The 14,994-nt window shown below is 43.0% G+C and overlaps 1 protein-coding gene across 3 annotated transcripts in view; it reads right to left on the bottom strand.

Annotated features, from left to right (window-relative positions):
- The window catches only part of LOC109897894 (neurogenic locus notch homolog protein 2), a 55,694-nt gene that overhangs the window by 22,246 nt on the left and 18,454 nt on the right, over positions 1-14,994 (bottom strand). For all 3 annotated transcript variants that reach the window (XM_020492545.2, XM_031833298.1, XM_031833299.1), the window contains exons 3-5: positions 7,378-7,643; positions 6,625-6,966; positions 79-201 (exon numbers count right to left, since the gene is read on the bottom strand). In XM_020492545.2, coding sequence (XP_020348134.2) covers positions 79-201; positions 6,625-6,966; positions 7,378-7,643 — 731 coding nt within the window. The remainder of the gene's footprint in view (positions 1-78; positions 202-6,624; positions 6,967-7,377; positions 7,644-14,994) is intronic.

Below are 14,994 nucleotides of genomic sequence, written 5' to 3'. Positions count from 1 at the left end.
ACACTGAACGAAAAACTGAAACAAAGAAGTAAAGCCAACCAGACAGACACAAAACCATGGACTATTCTTTATCCTTACCAGTCCATTCTGGGGGGCATTGGCAGTTGTAAGTATTGACACCGTCCATGCAGGTCCCTCCATTTCGGCATTGATGGTCGGGGCAGTCGTCAATGTTGTTCTCACAGTTAGTACCATTGAAGCCTGCGATGAGAGAGACAAAGACAGATATGATACTTAGGCTAATTACACTATATGAAAGCCGAACCATGAAAAACAGCCACAGACCATTTTTCCTCCTCCACTAAACTTTACAGTTGGCACCAATGTTCCCTCTTAGCTGCAGGCTGGGACACTGTGAAGTCCATGGAGAACAAGAGCACCTCCTCCCAGCTGCCAACTGCACTGAGGCTAGGTAACATGGTCACCACCGATAAATCCATGATTATCGAAAACTTCAACAAGCATTTCTCAACGGCTGGCCATGCCTTCCTCCTGGCTACTCCAACCTCGGCCAACAGCTCCGCCCCCCCCCTCCGCAGCTACTCGCCCAAGCCTCTCCAAATTCTCCTTTACCCAAATCCAGATAGCAGATGTTCTGAAAGAGCTGCAAAACCTGGACCCATACAAGTCAGCTGGGCTTGACAATCTGGACCCTCTATTTCTGAAACTATCCGCCGCCATTGTCGCAACCCCTATTACCAGCCTGTTCAACCTCTCTTTCATATCGTCTGAGATCCCCAAGGATTGGAAAGCTGCCGCAGTCATCCCCCTCTTCAAAGGGGGAGACACCCTGGACCCAAACTGTTACAGACCTATATCCATGCTGCCCTGCCTATCGAAGGTCTTCGAAAGCCAAGTCAACAAACAGGTCACTGACCATCTCGAATCCCACCGTACCTTCTCCGCTGTGAAATCTGGTTTCCGAGCCGGTCACGGGTGCACCTCAGCCACGCTCAAGGTACTAAACGATATCATAACCGCCATCGATAAAAGACAGTACTGTGCAGCCGTCTTCATCGACCTTGCCAAGGCTTTCGACTCTGTCAATCACCATATTCTTATCGGCAGACTCAGTAGCCTCGGTTTTTCTGATGACTGCCTTGCCTGGTTCACCAACTACTTTGCAGACAGAGTTCAGTGTGTCAAATCGGAGGGCATGCTGTCCGGTCCTCTGGCAGTCTCTATGGGGGTGCCACAGGGTTCAATTCTCAGGCCGACTATTTTCTCTGTATATATCAATGATGTTGCTCTTGCTGCGGGCGATTCCCTGATCCACCTCTACGCAGACGACACCATTCTGTATACTTCCGGCCCGTCCTTGGACACTGTGCTATCTAACCTCCAAACGAGCTTCAATGCCATACAACACTCCTTCCGTGGCCTCCAACTGCTCTTAAACGCTAGTAAAACCAAATGCATGCTTTTCAACCGTTCGCTGCCTGCACCCGCACGCCCGACTAGCATCACCACCCTGGATGTTTCCGACCTAGAATATGTGGACATCTATAAGTACCTAGGTGTCTGGCTAGACTGTAAACTCTCCTTCCAGGCTCATATCAAACATCTCCAATCTAAAATCAAATCTAGAGTCGGCTTTCTATTCCGCAACAAAGCCTCCTTCACTCACGCCGCCAAACTTACCCTAGTATGTCATCTACAAAATAGCTTCCAACACTCTACTCAGCAAACTGGATGCAGTTCATCACAGTGCCATCCGTTTTGTTACTAAAGCACCTTATACCACCCACCACTGCGACCTGTATGCTCTAGTCGGCTGGCCCTCGCTACATATTCGTCGCCAGACCCACTGGCTCCAGGTCATCTACAAGTCCATGCTAGGTAAAGCTCCGCCTTATCTCAGTTCACTGGTCACGATGGCAACACCCACCCGTAGCACGCGCTCCAGCAGGTGTATCTCACTGATCATCCCTAAAGCCAACACCTCATTTGGCCGCCTTTCGTTCCAGTTCTCTGCTGCCTGTGACTGGAACGAATTGCAAAAATCGCTGACGTCTGAGAATTTTATCTCCCTCACCAACTTCAAACATCTGCTATCTGAACAGCTAACCGATCGCTGCAGCTGTACATAGTCTATCGGTAAATAGCCCACACAATTTGACCTACCTCTTCCCCATACTGTTTATATTTATTTACTTTTCTGCTCTTTTGCACACCAATATCTCTATCTGTACATGATGTTCTGATCATTTATCACTCCAGTGTTAATCTGCAAAATTGTAATTATTCACCTACCTCCTCATGCCTTTTGCACACAATGTATATAGACTCTCTTTTTTTCTCTACTGTGTTATTGACTTGTTAATTGTTTACTCCATGTGTAACTCTGTGTTGTCTGTTCACACTGCTATGCTTTATCTTGGCCAGGTCGCAGTTGCAAATGAGAACTTGGTCTCAACTAGCCTACCTGGTTAAATAAAGGTGAAATAAAAAATAATAAAACGAATAAAAAGGCACGCAGTAGTTCCGAGACTGCCGCACAACTCCCCTGGGACTGCCGAATATCAGCCCACGGAGAGAAGCATGAGATTGACCTTCACTCAACTTTCTAGAGTAGTGGTCAACAACCGGTCGATCGCCATCGACTGGAAATCTTCAAAGCATTCCTAGTCAATCGCCAAACATTTCTGTAAATAACCCAACAATAAAGCCTTGTGCACTCTTTTTTTTGCCTTTATTTTACTAGGCAAGTCAGTTAAGAACAAATTCTTATTTTCAATGACGGCCTAGGAACAGTGGGTTAACTGCCTGTTCAGGGGCAGAACGACAAATTTGTACCTTGTCAGCTCGGGGATTCGAACTTGCAACCTTTCGGTTACTAGTCCAACGCTCTAACCACTAGGCTACCCTGCCGCCCCGACACTCTAGACCTACCTCTCGCCAATCGGATTGCTCAGATTACCATGTCTGCAGTAATGTAGCAGGCATAAGAAATCTACAGCAAAGTTGATACTGTGAGATTTCAAAATGTTTAAAACCATGACGAGAGAGAAACTCAACGATATACAGCAAAGAGCTGCTGTTTTTATGACTTCATGTTTAAGTTCTTACTGAGCACTGTCAACTAGAGGTGGACCAATTAATTAGGGCTGATTCAAGTTTCCATAACAAAATCGGTAATCGACATTTTTGGATGCCGATTACATTGCACTCCACGAGGAGACTGCGTGGCAGGCTGACCACCTGTTACCCGAGTGGAGCAAGGAGCCAAGGTAAGTTGCTAGCTAGCATTAAACTTATCTTATAAAAAAACAATCAATTTTCACATAATCACGAGTTAAACACACATGGTTGATGATATTACTAGTTTAACTAGCTTGTCCTGTGTTGCAAATAATCAATGCGGTGCCTGTTAATTTATCATCGATAAACGGGTGATGATTTAACAAGCGCATTCGTGAAAAAAAGCACTGCCGTTGCACCAATGTACCTAACCATAAACATCAATGCCTTTCTTAAAATCATTACACAAGTATATTTTTTTAAACCTGCATATTTAGTTAAAATAAATGTGTTAGCAGGCATTAACTAACATTAAACATTAACATAAATTAATATTAACTAGGGAAATCGTGTCACTCCTCTTGTGTTCTGTGCAAGCAGAGTCAGGGTATATGCAGCAGTTTGGGCCACCTGGCTCATTGCGAACTGTGTGAAGACCATTTCTTCCTAATAAAGACCGTAATTAGTTTGCCAGAATTTGAGGGATTCCACCCTTTCGATAAATGATAGGTTTCCAGATTTGACCATATTGATGACCCAAGGCTCATATTTCTGTGTGTTTATTATATTATAATTAAGTCTATGATTTGATATTTGAGAGTGCAGTCTGACTGAGCGGTGGTAGACAGCAGCAGACCCGTAAGCGTTCATTCAAACAGCACTTTACTGCGTTTGCCAGCAGCTCTTCGCAATGCTTGAAGCACAGCTCTGTTTATGACTTCAAGCCTATCAACTACCGAGATTAAGCAGGCAATACTATAGCGCCTATAAGAACATCCAATAGTCAAAGGTATACGAAATACAAATGGTATAGAGAGAAATAGTCCTGTAATAACTACAACCTAAAACTTGTTCTGAGCAAGGAACTTAAGTTATATTTTTTACATGGCACATATTGCACTTACTTTCTTCTCCAACACCTTGTTTTTGCATTTTTTTATGTTTATGTTTCATTATTTATTTGAGACTAAATTGATTTTATTTATGTATTATATTAAGTTAATATAAAAGTGTTCATTCAGTATTGTTTTAATTGTCATTATATATAGAAAATTGTCCGGTTAACCGGTATCATCTTTTTTGGTCCTCAAATAATCGGTATCGGCGCTGAAAAATCATAATCAGTCGACCTCTACTGTCAACACTTTGTATTCAACACTTTTATAAGCCAAAAATGCACATTCTTCCCATTTCCACTCAGCGCTACAACAAGCACTGCAGCAGTAATGAATGAGTATGAAAGTGTAAATCGATAGGCTTGCGTTCTAGTTGTTATTAGCAGCTTGGGTCTGGTTTCATCTTTAGGAATATTTCACTTTCTTTGTTCATAGAAGTACCATGAACTTGTCCATGCAGAAATAATGAGGTGTAACTGGAGTTGTCATCATCCGCTGGAGGATGGTGTCCCTTTTTGGTGAGAGTCAGTGGAGGAAAGAGAGAGGAGACTGACCGACCATCAGATGCAGGCATCATCAGCCCAGTAAAATGAAAAGCAAATGATTTAAAACGCTCACTCAGTTGTGCCTCACAAGTAATACAACAACGTATTTATTACTAGTGTGATCATATAGAATACCTCAAATTTTGAAATATATATATTTTTAAATGGTCCGTACAGGGCAAAGCCAGTATGCAGTGATAATGTATTGGTTCTATAGCTTACTGCACAAACATCATTGCTACAGAACTGTTTTTAATTTGTTAATGTTGCACAGGCGTACATTTTTAAAGTCATGTTAAAAACAAATCTGAGCAGTAGACCTAGGCTTGCATTTTGACTCAGAAAGTGATCTCGACTCAGAAAAGGTTGGTGACCAGTAGAGCTTTCCCTGTTAACACTCAACGTTTCCCTTTACTGTGGCAAATGGGATCGAATCAGCGTAATTAGTCACTTTTAATGCAACTATCCTAACAAAGCTAAAAGCTTGCGCTGAACAGACCTGAAATTTGAGTCCACGTACGCACATAGGCAGGAGCTGCTTTCAGGAACTAAACTGTCTGCCTGTTGAGGCCACGGTGTCCCAGATTAGACTAGGTTTGGTAAGTGATTACTTTCCTTGTGTTAGGGATGCACACAATCACAGCACCAGATCAGGTGTTGCTGATGTGTGCTTATACAGGTTCAGGAGGAATGCTGGGAAAGGTACTTTCTTGTATACTGGAGCCTCAGAATGGAATGAGTTGCCTCTGCCTATAAAAACAACGTCCTCTCTGGACAGCTTTTAAAATAAAGTAAAAATATGTTTGATGTCCTCTGTGCCCACATGAATAACCCCTATGATGTAACTGGAATGATGAGATAGATGTTCTTCTTTTATGTTTTTGTTTTATTATTTCACTGCCATACTGTGTTCCATCTTGTATAGCCATCTTGTCTCAAGAGGACCACAATGGAAATTAGTCCCAGACTTTATTGTGTGTTATCCTCGATGATTTTATTCATGTGCATGTATGGCTTTTAAGTTTTGTGTTTTTTTTTTTTAAATGGTCGAATTAATAAACTAAAAACACGTTTCCACTGCTCCAGAGTCCAACAGCAGCGAGCCTTACACCACCCCAGCCGACACTTGCCACTGCGCATGGTGCTCTTATGCTTGTGTGCGGCTGCTCGGCCATGGAAACCCATTTCATGAAGCTCCTGACGAACAGTTCTTATGCTGACGTTGCTTACAGAGGCAGTTTGGAACTCGGTAGTGAGTGTTGCAACCAAGGACAGAGGAATTTTACGCGCTCCGCACTTCAGCACTCGCTGGTCCCGTTCTGTGAGCTTGTGTGGCCTACCACTTCTCGGCCAGCCGATGTTGCTCCTAGACGTTTCAATTTCACAATAACAGTACTTGTTGCCTGGGGCAGCTCCAGCAGGGCAGACATTTTACAAACTGACTTGCTGGAAAGGTAGCATCCTATGACGGTGCCACATTGAAAGTCAATGAGCTCTTCAGTATGGGCCATTCTACTGCCAATGTTTGTCTATGGAGATTGCATGGCGGTGTGCTCGATTTTATACACCTGTCAGCAATGGGTGAATCCACAAATTTGAAAGGGTCTCCACATACTTTTGTATATATAGTGTATTGCACTACTATCAATCTTGCTGGCAATCTGTCATATAATTTATCATTTACATAGTGATGACAAGTTATATTGTAAACAGATAACATGAGCTAGGGTTGACAGTTGATTGTTGTGCCCACAAAGAGCCATTGGGAACAGAGAGATTTAATACATAGTGTCTAGTGTTATAGCGCCAGTAGGATTCTAGTGCTTGGACCTCAAACATTGATTGCAACAAGCTGCATTCATACAGGCCTCTCACTAGGCCTTTCTCCATCTTTCTTTCTTTCCCTCTCTCTCTCTCTCTCTCTCTCGCTCTCTCTCTCTTACCTGGCAGGCAGTGGCACCAGTAGCTGGTCTCAGAGGTTGGGCGACACGTGCCCCCGTTGAGGCAGGGCGAGGGGGAGCAGGGGATGTAGGGAGTCTCACATTGGCGGCCAGTGAACCCGGGGGCGCAGTTACACCTGTAGGAGCCGGGGGTGTTGACACACGCCCCTTGGTTCTGACACACCGGGGCAGAAGCAGCACACTCGTCAGTGTCGTTGAGGCAGCGAGGACCCCAGTAACCTGGAGGACAGGTACAGCTGAACTTGCCCCCAGACAGAGAGCTGCAGGTGCCTCCATTAGCACAGGGTCCTGACAGACATCTGTCCTCACGATTACAGCGCATGCCTGGACACACAGGGAGAGAGGCAGTGGAAAAAGAGATGAGTGAGCCGAGGTTATATAACAGAGAAATAGGAAATAGTGGGGAAGGGGATACCTAGTCAGTTGCTCAACTAAATCAGAGGTGTAGGGGGCTGCCTTAATCGACGTCCACGTTATCGGTGCCTGTGGAGCAGGCAAACGCTCTTAACAGCTAGGCTACAGTGCCTCATGTCCTTGGTTACTTATCATGGCCATAACATTCAAAACAGACTTTTGATCAATGCAAAAGCCAAGGACTGTCCTGAATACATGCACCAAACAAATGACAACATAGTGGAAAGAATGGATTTGGACTAGTGAACTGCACAGCACTTAGCACGTATCAGGAGCGCTTGTACAGTATTAAGCAACGGTTTGAGTCAGAGAGAAGCTGACCTGTCCATCCGTGGGCACACTGGCACTTGTACTTGTCGAGGGAGAGCAGGGTGCAGACTCCTTGGTTGGCACATGGGTTGTTGGGGTAGCAGGTGGAGTTCTGGGGGGTCTGGCAGTGCTGCCCAGTGTAGCCCAGGGGACAGGAGCAGGTAGGGCTGCCCGGGATGCCCGACACAGCCACAGAGCAATTCCCCCCATTCAGACAGTAACCAGGGTGACACGGGTCTTTGTGATGGCAGTAATCACCCAGGAAACCTGCGGCACACCTATAGACAAAGGACAATAAAAGTGGTCTCATCAATACATCACAGACAGGACATTACACTATAAAGAGGAACAGGAGCAGCAATAGTGGACAACAGTACAAATCAGTCATAGCGTAAGAATCTTACAGCGAGCTCCAAATGTATTGGGACAGTGACATACTTGTTGTTGTTTTGACTCTGTACTCCAGCACTTAGTCATTGTATCATTTCAAATCTTATGAGGTTAAAGTACAGACTGTCAGCTTTAATTTGAGGGTATAACCATCCAGATTGGGTGAATCGTTTAGAAATTGTCCCCACATTTTAAGTTACCAAAAGTATTGGGACAAATTCACTGATACGTGTATTAAAGTAGTCAAAAGTTTAGTATTTGGTCCCATAGTCATAGCACGCAATGATTACATCAAGCGTGTGACTCTGCAAACTTGTTGGATGCATTTGTCATTTGTTTTGGTGTTTTGGATTATTTTGTGCAGACTAAAGGTTGACAGCAAGGTCAAGTTCTCAAAATATTTAAAAGCAGAAGGATGCGACGAGGTGGTGTTAGATGGAAGTGGCAATTTACCACAGGTGGACTCCAATGAAGTTGTAGAAACATCAAGGACGATCGATGGAAACAGGACGCACCGGAGCTCAATTTTGAGTCTCAGCAAAATGCTGGGGGGGCTATGTTCAAAAAGTGCTGTAATTTCTAAACCGTACCCTAAAATTAAAGCTGACAGTCTGCACTGTAGCCTCAGTCATTGTATCTTTTCAAATCCAACATGCCAAAACAACAATAAAATTGTCACTGTCCCAATACTTCTGGAGCTCATTAAGTCAGAGAGGGTATGTGGGATAATGTAATGAATACAGGGAAAATACTACACTGAACAAAAATAAAGGCAACATGCAACAATTTCAAAGACTGAGGTACAGTTAACTTAAGGAAATCAGTCAACTGAAATAAATTCCTTAGGCCCTAATCTATGGATTTCACATGACTGGGAATACAGAGTTGATCATGCTGTTGATTGTGGCCTGTGGAATGTTGTCCCACTCCTCTTCAATGGCTGTGCAAAGTTGCTGGATATTGGCGGGAACAGGAACACGCTGTCGTACACATCGATCCAGTGCATCCCAAACATGCTCAATGGGTATCAGGTGAATATACAGGCCAATATACATATCGGGTGAATATACAGGCCATGGAAGAACTGGGACATTTTCAGCTTCCAGGAATTGTGTACAGAGCCTTGAGACATGGGTCCATGCATCATCATGCTGAAACATGAGACAGCGGCAGCAAAGGAATGGGACAACAATGGGCCTCAGGATCTCGTCATAGTATTTCTGTGCATTCAAATTGCCATAGATAAAATGCAATTGTGTTTGTTTTCCATATCTAATGCCTGCCCATACCATAACCCCACCATCTGCCCGGTACAGTTGAAACCGGGATTCATCCGTGAAGAGCACATTTCTCCAGCATGCCAGCATTTGTGAGCAAGAAGCCGGATGTGGAGGTCCTGGGCTGGCGTGGTTACACGTGGTCTGTGTTTGTAAGGCACGTTGGAAATACTGCCAAATTCTAAATCGACATTGGAGGTGGCTTATGGTAGAGAATTTAACATTAAATTCTCTGGCAACAGTTCTCGTTGACATTCCTGCAGTCAGCATGACAACTGCACAATCCCTCAAAACTTGAGACATTTGTGGCATGTTGTTGTGTGACAAAACATTTGAGTGGCCTTTTGTTGTCCCCCAGCACAAGGTGCACCTGAGAGAAATACGTTTTTTGTACATATGGAACATTTCTGTGATCTTTTATTTCAGCTCATGAAACATGGGACCAACATGTTGCGTTTATATTTTTGTTCAGAATAGTTGGACTATTCATGTTCATGTCACTGGAGCTACTGTAAATCATTTGAATAGAGCTGAGCAGCAGAAAGGGTGACAGCAAGGTAAAGGTTTTATTTATTTTTTTATGCAGAAGGATGCAACGATGTGGTGTTAGACGGAAGTTGGCCAAGTGGCAAAAACAAAAAACAAGAACAATCTTATGTGAAGTTGCACAAATACTTGTAAACATAAAAACAAGGACATAAGGCCAGCTCACCATCGCTAGATAGTCACAAGACATAGAGAAAAGAACAGAAAAAGAAATGCCCTATGTAAAGTGATTTAACGACATGACTAACAGCAGAGTGGAAATTACAATATTGCACAAAAGGACAAATGAAAACCCCCACTCTGCCCCTTACTTTCACTGTTTCTTCACTTCTTGACATGTCCCTCTCAGTTTGACATTGTCATTTTGTACTGTAGTCAGCTCGAAGTCTGTGTATATTGTATTTTGTATTGTCTATTTTCTTAAGTTCTGTCTACTGGTTGTGGTCACAGACCGATCGAGGTTGAAGCATGATCAGTGGTCACGCTGCTCTAGACAGACACGGTCTCAGGGCTCTAATGCTTCTCAGCACACCAGAGTGTGTGTCTGGCACACTGCCAATACACTATCAAGAGACTCTCAGCCATAGAGTAAACTGCTGACTATCAGATATAGGTCTTCACACCTGCCTCCGTGAAGGGGCTCAGCGTAGGCGGATGGTGACATCTTAATTGGGGAGGACAGGCTCATAGTAATGACTGGAACGGAATAAATTCCATTCACTGACACACGTCCCCCCTCCCTCCCACACACACACACACACACACACACACACACACACACACTTAATTTTCTCAAAAAGGAATACATTTTTATTTCACAGATCATTGAATGACAAACGGGAATAATTTTTATCTTTTGAAATGGAGATGGGAATCATTTTTAAATGTAGTCTCACATGTACTATATATATTCTGCACTACACCCAAACACAGCTTGAAAATATTAGGTTGAGAGAGCATGGGAAACTCTGGCTGTCATGATTCATGACAGTGAGAATTCCAGAGTAGATCGATTGAAAGTGTAACCCTAATATTTATCACACCGTCCCAGGCTTCAGAGGATTCACATACCTGTTTTATTTAACATGCTTGTTTCACACACACAAACAACCTTAAAAAAACACAGACCTCCTCACCTCTCTCCGATTGGACATGCTCCACAGGCATGACTAGGCTACTTCCCTATAATAGCTTCTCATCCCTCCATCCCTCCTCTCCGTCTCAGCACTCCTCTCCTCGTCTTTGGTTACACTATGCCCTCACCCCACCCCAAAACACACACAACTAAGCACAGCCTGTCAATGATATCACAACAATATGTGCTACCCTGGGAATTTACACTCCCCTCTACTCTACTCCAAGGCAACCTCTCAACCCTCTGAAAGAATGATGACATGGCCCCTGACATAGATCACATTAGCAGCCTGTCAAATAAAGCTGACCATGTCCATGTAGGTAATCGTTTTATATTTCAGAAGACCTATAATGTATGAGTAAAGGGGAACATGATATTTAACAAAAAATACAATCTCTTGAATTCAACTGTGTTGAAAGAAAAAATGACATAAGTTTGATTTCATTTAATTGGGTTTATCATTTCTGTATCATTTCTATTCCTGTTGACATGAAGAAATGTCTTGTCCTTCAGCTTTGTATTCTCTATTTAATATAATATTGCCCCTAACCAAAATCACCCTACAGCTAAAGAACAAGGCTGTGAATGACACACAGCATTATTATTCCCAGGGAGGTTCTAGGTGAAAACAGGAGAGGACCTAATATGACTTATAAGACAACAAACCATGTTGGCCTGTGTAGTCTGTTTGCTGCAATGGGCTGAAGCATGTTGAAAGAAACTAATAAAACACATTAACAAAAAAAGAAATTGGACAAAGCAGTGCACAAGGCCCTACAGTCAAATACAGTCCAGACTGCTCCTCACCACCCAGTAGTCACCACCCAGTAGTCAGCTCTACACTCAGGAAGAACTCAGTGGCTCTGCAGCCAAACTCATCTATAGGATTCTTTGTTATCCTCCATGTGGGATTTTTCATTCCCTGTCCTTCTCTAAGTGCAGTTCGCAGCAGATTTCCTCTCCCCCCCTTCTCAGGGTGTCAGGTTTCTACAGCTGGATCACATTAGAGAGCCCCGGTCCCGTCAATGCACCTCCTCTCCCTCAGCTCTCTGATTGCTGACCTCTCCCTGTCCTGTCAATGGGGGCGTGGGTTAGGGCTTGGGGATTGCCTCTCCAACTCTCTCATGGACCCCCGCATGCTCACTGATGCCTAAACTCCATCATTGGTACTCTACCCTGCACGTTAGAGACTACTGTCCTATGCAGTGCTTTTGGGAAGTATACAGACCCCATTACCTTTTCCACATTTTGTTACGTTACAGCCTTATTCTAAAATTTATCCCAAAAAATCCTCATCAATTTTCAAACAATACTCCACAATGACAAAGTGAAAACAGGTTAAGAAATGTTTGCAAATGTATTCAACATAACTGAAATACCTTCCTTAAGTATTCAGACCCTTTGATATGACACTCAAATTTTAGCTCTGTTGTCCTGTCATCCTTGAGATGTTTCTAAAACTTGATTGGAGTCCACCTGTGGTAAATTCAATTGACAGTGCATGTCAGAGTAAAAACCAAGAGATCAAAGGAATTGTCAGTAGAGCTCCAATAGATAGGATTGTGTTGAGGCACAGAACTGGGGAAGGGTACCAAAACATTTTTGCAGCATTGAAGGTCATCAAGAATGCAGTGGCCTACATCATTCTTAAATGGAAGTGTGGAAATGGAGGAAACCATGCACCATCCTTATGGGGAAGCATGGTGGTGGCGGCATCATGCTGTGGGCATGTTTTTCAGAGGCAGTGACTGGGAGACTAGTCAGGATCGAGGGAAAGATTAACGGAGCAAAGTAGTGAGAGATCTTTGACGAAAACCTGCTCCAGAGCACTCAGGACCTCAGACTGGGGTGAAGGTTCACCTTCCAACTGGACAACGACCCTAAGCACACCAAGACAATGCAGCAGTGGCTTCGGGACAAGTCTCTGAATGTCCTTGAGTGGCCCAGCCAGAGCCCGGAATTGAACCTGATCGAACATCTCTGGAGAGACCTGAAAATAGCTGTGCAGCAACTCTCACCATCCAACCTGAGGGAGCTTGAGAGGATCTGCAGAGAATGGGAGAAACTCCCCAAATAAAGGTGTGCCAAGCTTGTAGTGTCATACCCAAAAAGACTCGAGGCTGTGATCTCTGCCAAAGGTGCTTCAACAAAGTACTGAGTAAAGGGTCTGAATACCTTTGTAATATGTGATATTTGTTATTTAAAAGCCTGTTTTTGCTTTATCATTATGGGTTATTGTGTGTAGATTGATGAGGGAAAAAAAGCAATTTAATCAATTTAGAATATGCTGTAAAATAACAAAATGTGGAAAAAGTAAAGCGGTCCGAAAACTTTCCGAATGCACTGTACATGGTCATTGACCACTGGTCAATTTAATAATGTTTACATCCGGTTTTACCCACTTGATATGCATGTACTGTATTCTAGTCATGGCCATCCTATACAACTACTGCTGTACACACCTTTTCTATTCATATACTGTCCATATATTCTGATACGTCCAATTTCTTGCTCTTTTGATAATTTTTTTACGGTCATTGTATTGCTAGAAATTGCAGCACTGTGAGAGCTAGAAACAGAAGCATTTCGCTGCACCGGTGATAACATCTGCAAATCTATGACCAATAAAATTTGATTGGATGTAGGGCTGACGCCATTTAGTCGACTGGTTAATTGTTTTGTCGATAGGCTGTTGGTCGATAGAGAATTTTTTTGTTGAGCAGTGGCAAATATATCAACAACAAAAAAATTATGGCACACGAGAGACACCCGTCTGATTCACACATTTACAATGTTTGTTTGGTTACGGTACTTTCTGTAAATTGCATTCAATATATTATTGTTACAGTCTTATTGTTGTCATTGTAGGAGTGGACATGTTTGCAGAGCGCACAACCTAGGCTACACTTATTTCATTCCTTTTAAGAGTTGTCAATTTATTCATTGTCTTTTGTTTGGAGCGCTACTGTCAATCTTGAGTAACATGCTGACCACACCGCTCCCATTACGTAAAATAAATGTAGACATACACTACCGGTCAAAAGTTTTAGAACGCCTACTCATTCAAGGGTTTTCCTTTATTTTTTACATTGTAGAATAATAGTGAAGACATCAAAACTATGACATAACACATGGAATCATATAGTAACCAAATAAAGTGTTAAAAAATCAAAATCAAAATCTGTTATATTTGAGATTATTCAAAGTAGCCAAAATTGACGACAGCTTTGCAAACTCTTGGCATTATGTCAACCAGTTTCATGAGGTAGTCACCTGGAATGCATTTAAATTAACAGGTGTGCCTTCTTAAAAGTTCATTTGTGGAATTTATTTCCTTCTTAATGCTTTTGAGCTAATCAGTTGTGTTGTGACAAGGTAGGGGTGGTATACAGAAGATAGCCCTATTTGGTAAAAGACCATGTCCATATTATGGCAAAAACAGCTCAAATAAGCAGAGAGAAATGGCAGTCCATCATTACTTTAAGACATGAAGGTCAGTCAATACGGAAAAAATCCATAAAGTTTCTAACTTTTAAAGTTTCTTCAAGTGCAGTCGCAAAAAACATCAAACACTATGATGAACCTGGATCTCATGAGGACCGCCACAGGAATGGAAGACCCAGAGTTCTCTGCTGCAGAGGATAAGTTACCAGACTCAGAAATTGCAGCCCAAATAAATACTTCAGAGTTCAAGTAACAGACACATCTCAACATCAACTGTTCAGAGGAGACTGTGAATCATGCTTACATGGTCAAATTGCTGCCACGAAACCACTACTAAAAGGACACCAATAAGAAGAGGAGACTTGATTGGGCCAAGAAACAAAAGCAATGGACATTAGACCGGTGGAAATTTGTCCTTTGATCTGGAATCCAAATTGGAGATTTTTGGTTCCAACCACCGACAGGTGTGGGTGAACGCAGGAATTCCGCATGTGGTTTCCCACCGTAAAGCATGGAGGGGGTGGTGTGATGGTGCTTTGCAGGTGATATGGTCTGTGATTTATTTAGAATTCAAGGCACACTTAACCAGCATGGCTACCACAGCATTCTGCAGTGATACTATACCCAAACCAGATGGGATGCCGTGAGATTATAATTTGTTTTTCAACAGGACAATTACCCAACACACCTCCAGGCTGTGTAAGGGCTATTTTACCAAGAAGGAGAATGATGGTGTGCTGCATCAGATGACCTGGCCTCCACAATTCCCCGACATCAACCAAATTGAGATGGTTTGGGATGAGTTGGACCGCAGAGTGAAGGAAAAGCAGCCAACAA

Source organism: Oncorhynchus kisutch, linkage group LG10 (genome assembly GCF_002021735.2).
Source record: "Oncorhynchus kisutch isolate 150728-3 linkage group LG10, Okis_V2, whole genome shotgun sequence".
Taxonomy (NCBI): domain Eukaryota; kingdom Metazoa; phylum Chordata; class Actinopteri; order Salmoniformes; family Salmonidae; genus Oncorhynchus; species Oncorhynchus kisutch.
Note: the sequence above shows the minus strand (reverse complement) of the source record. Positions and strands in the feature narration are given on the sequence as shown.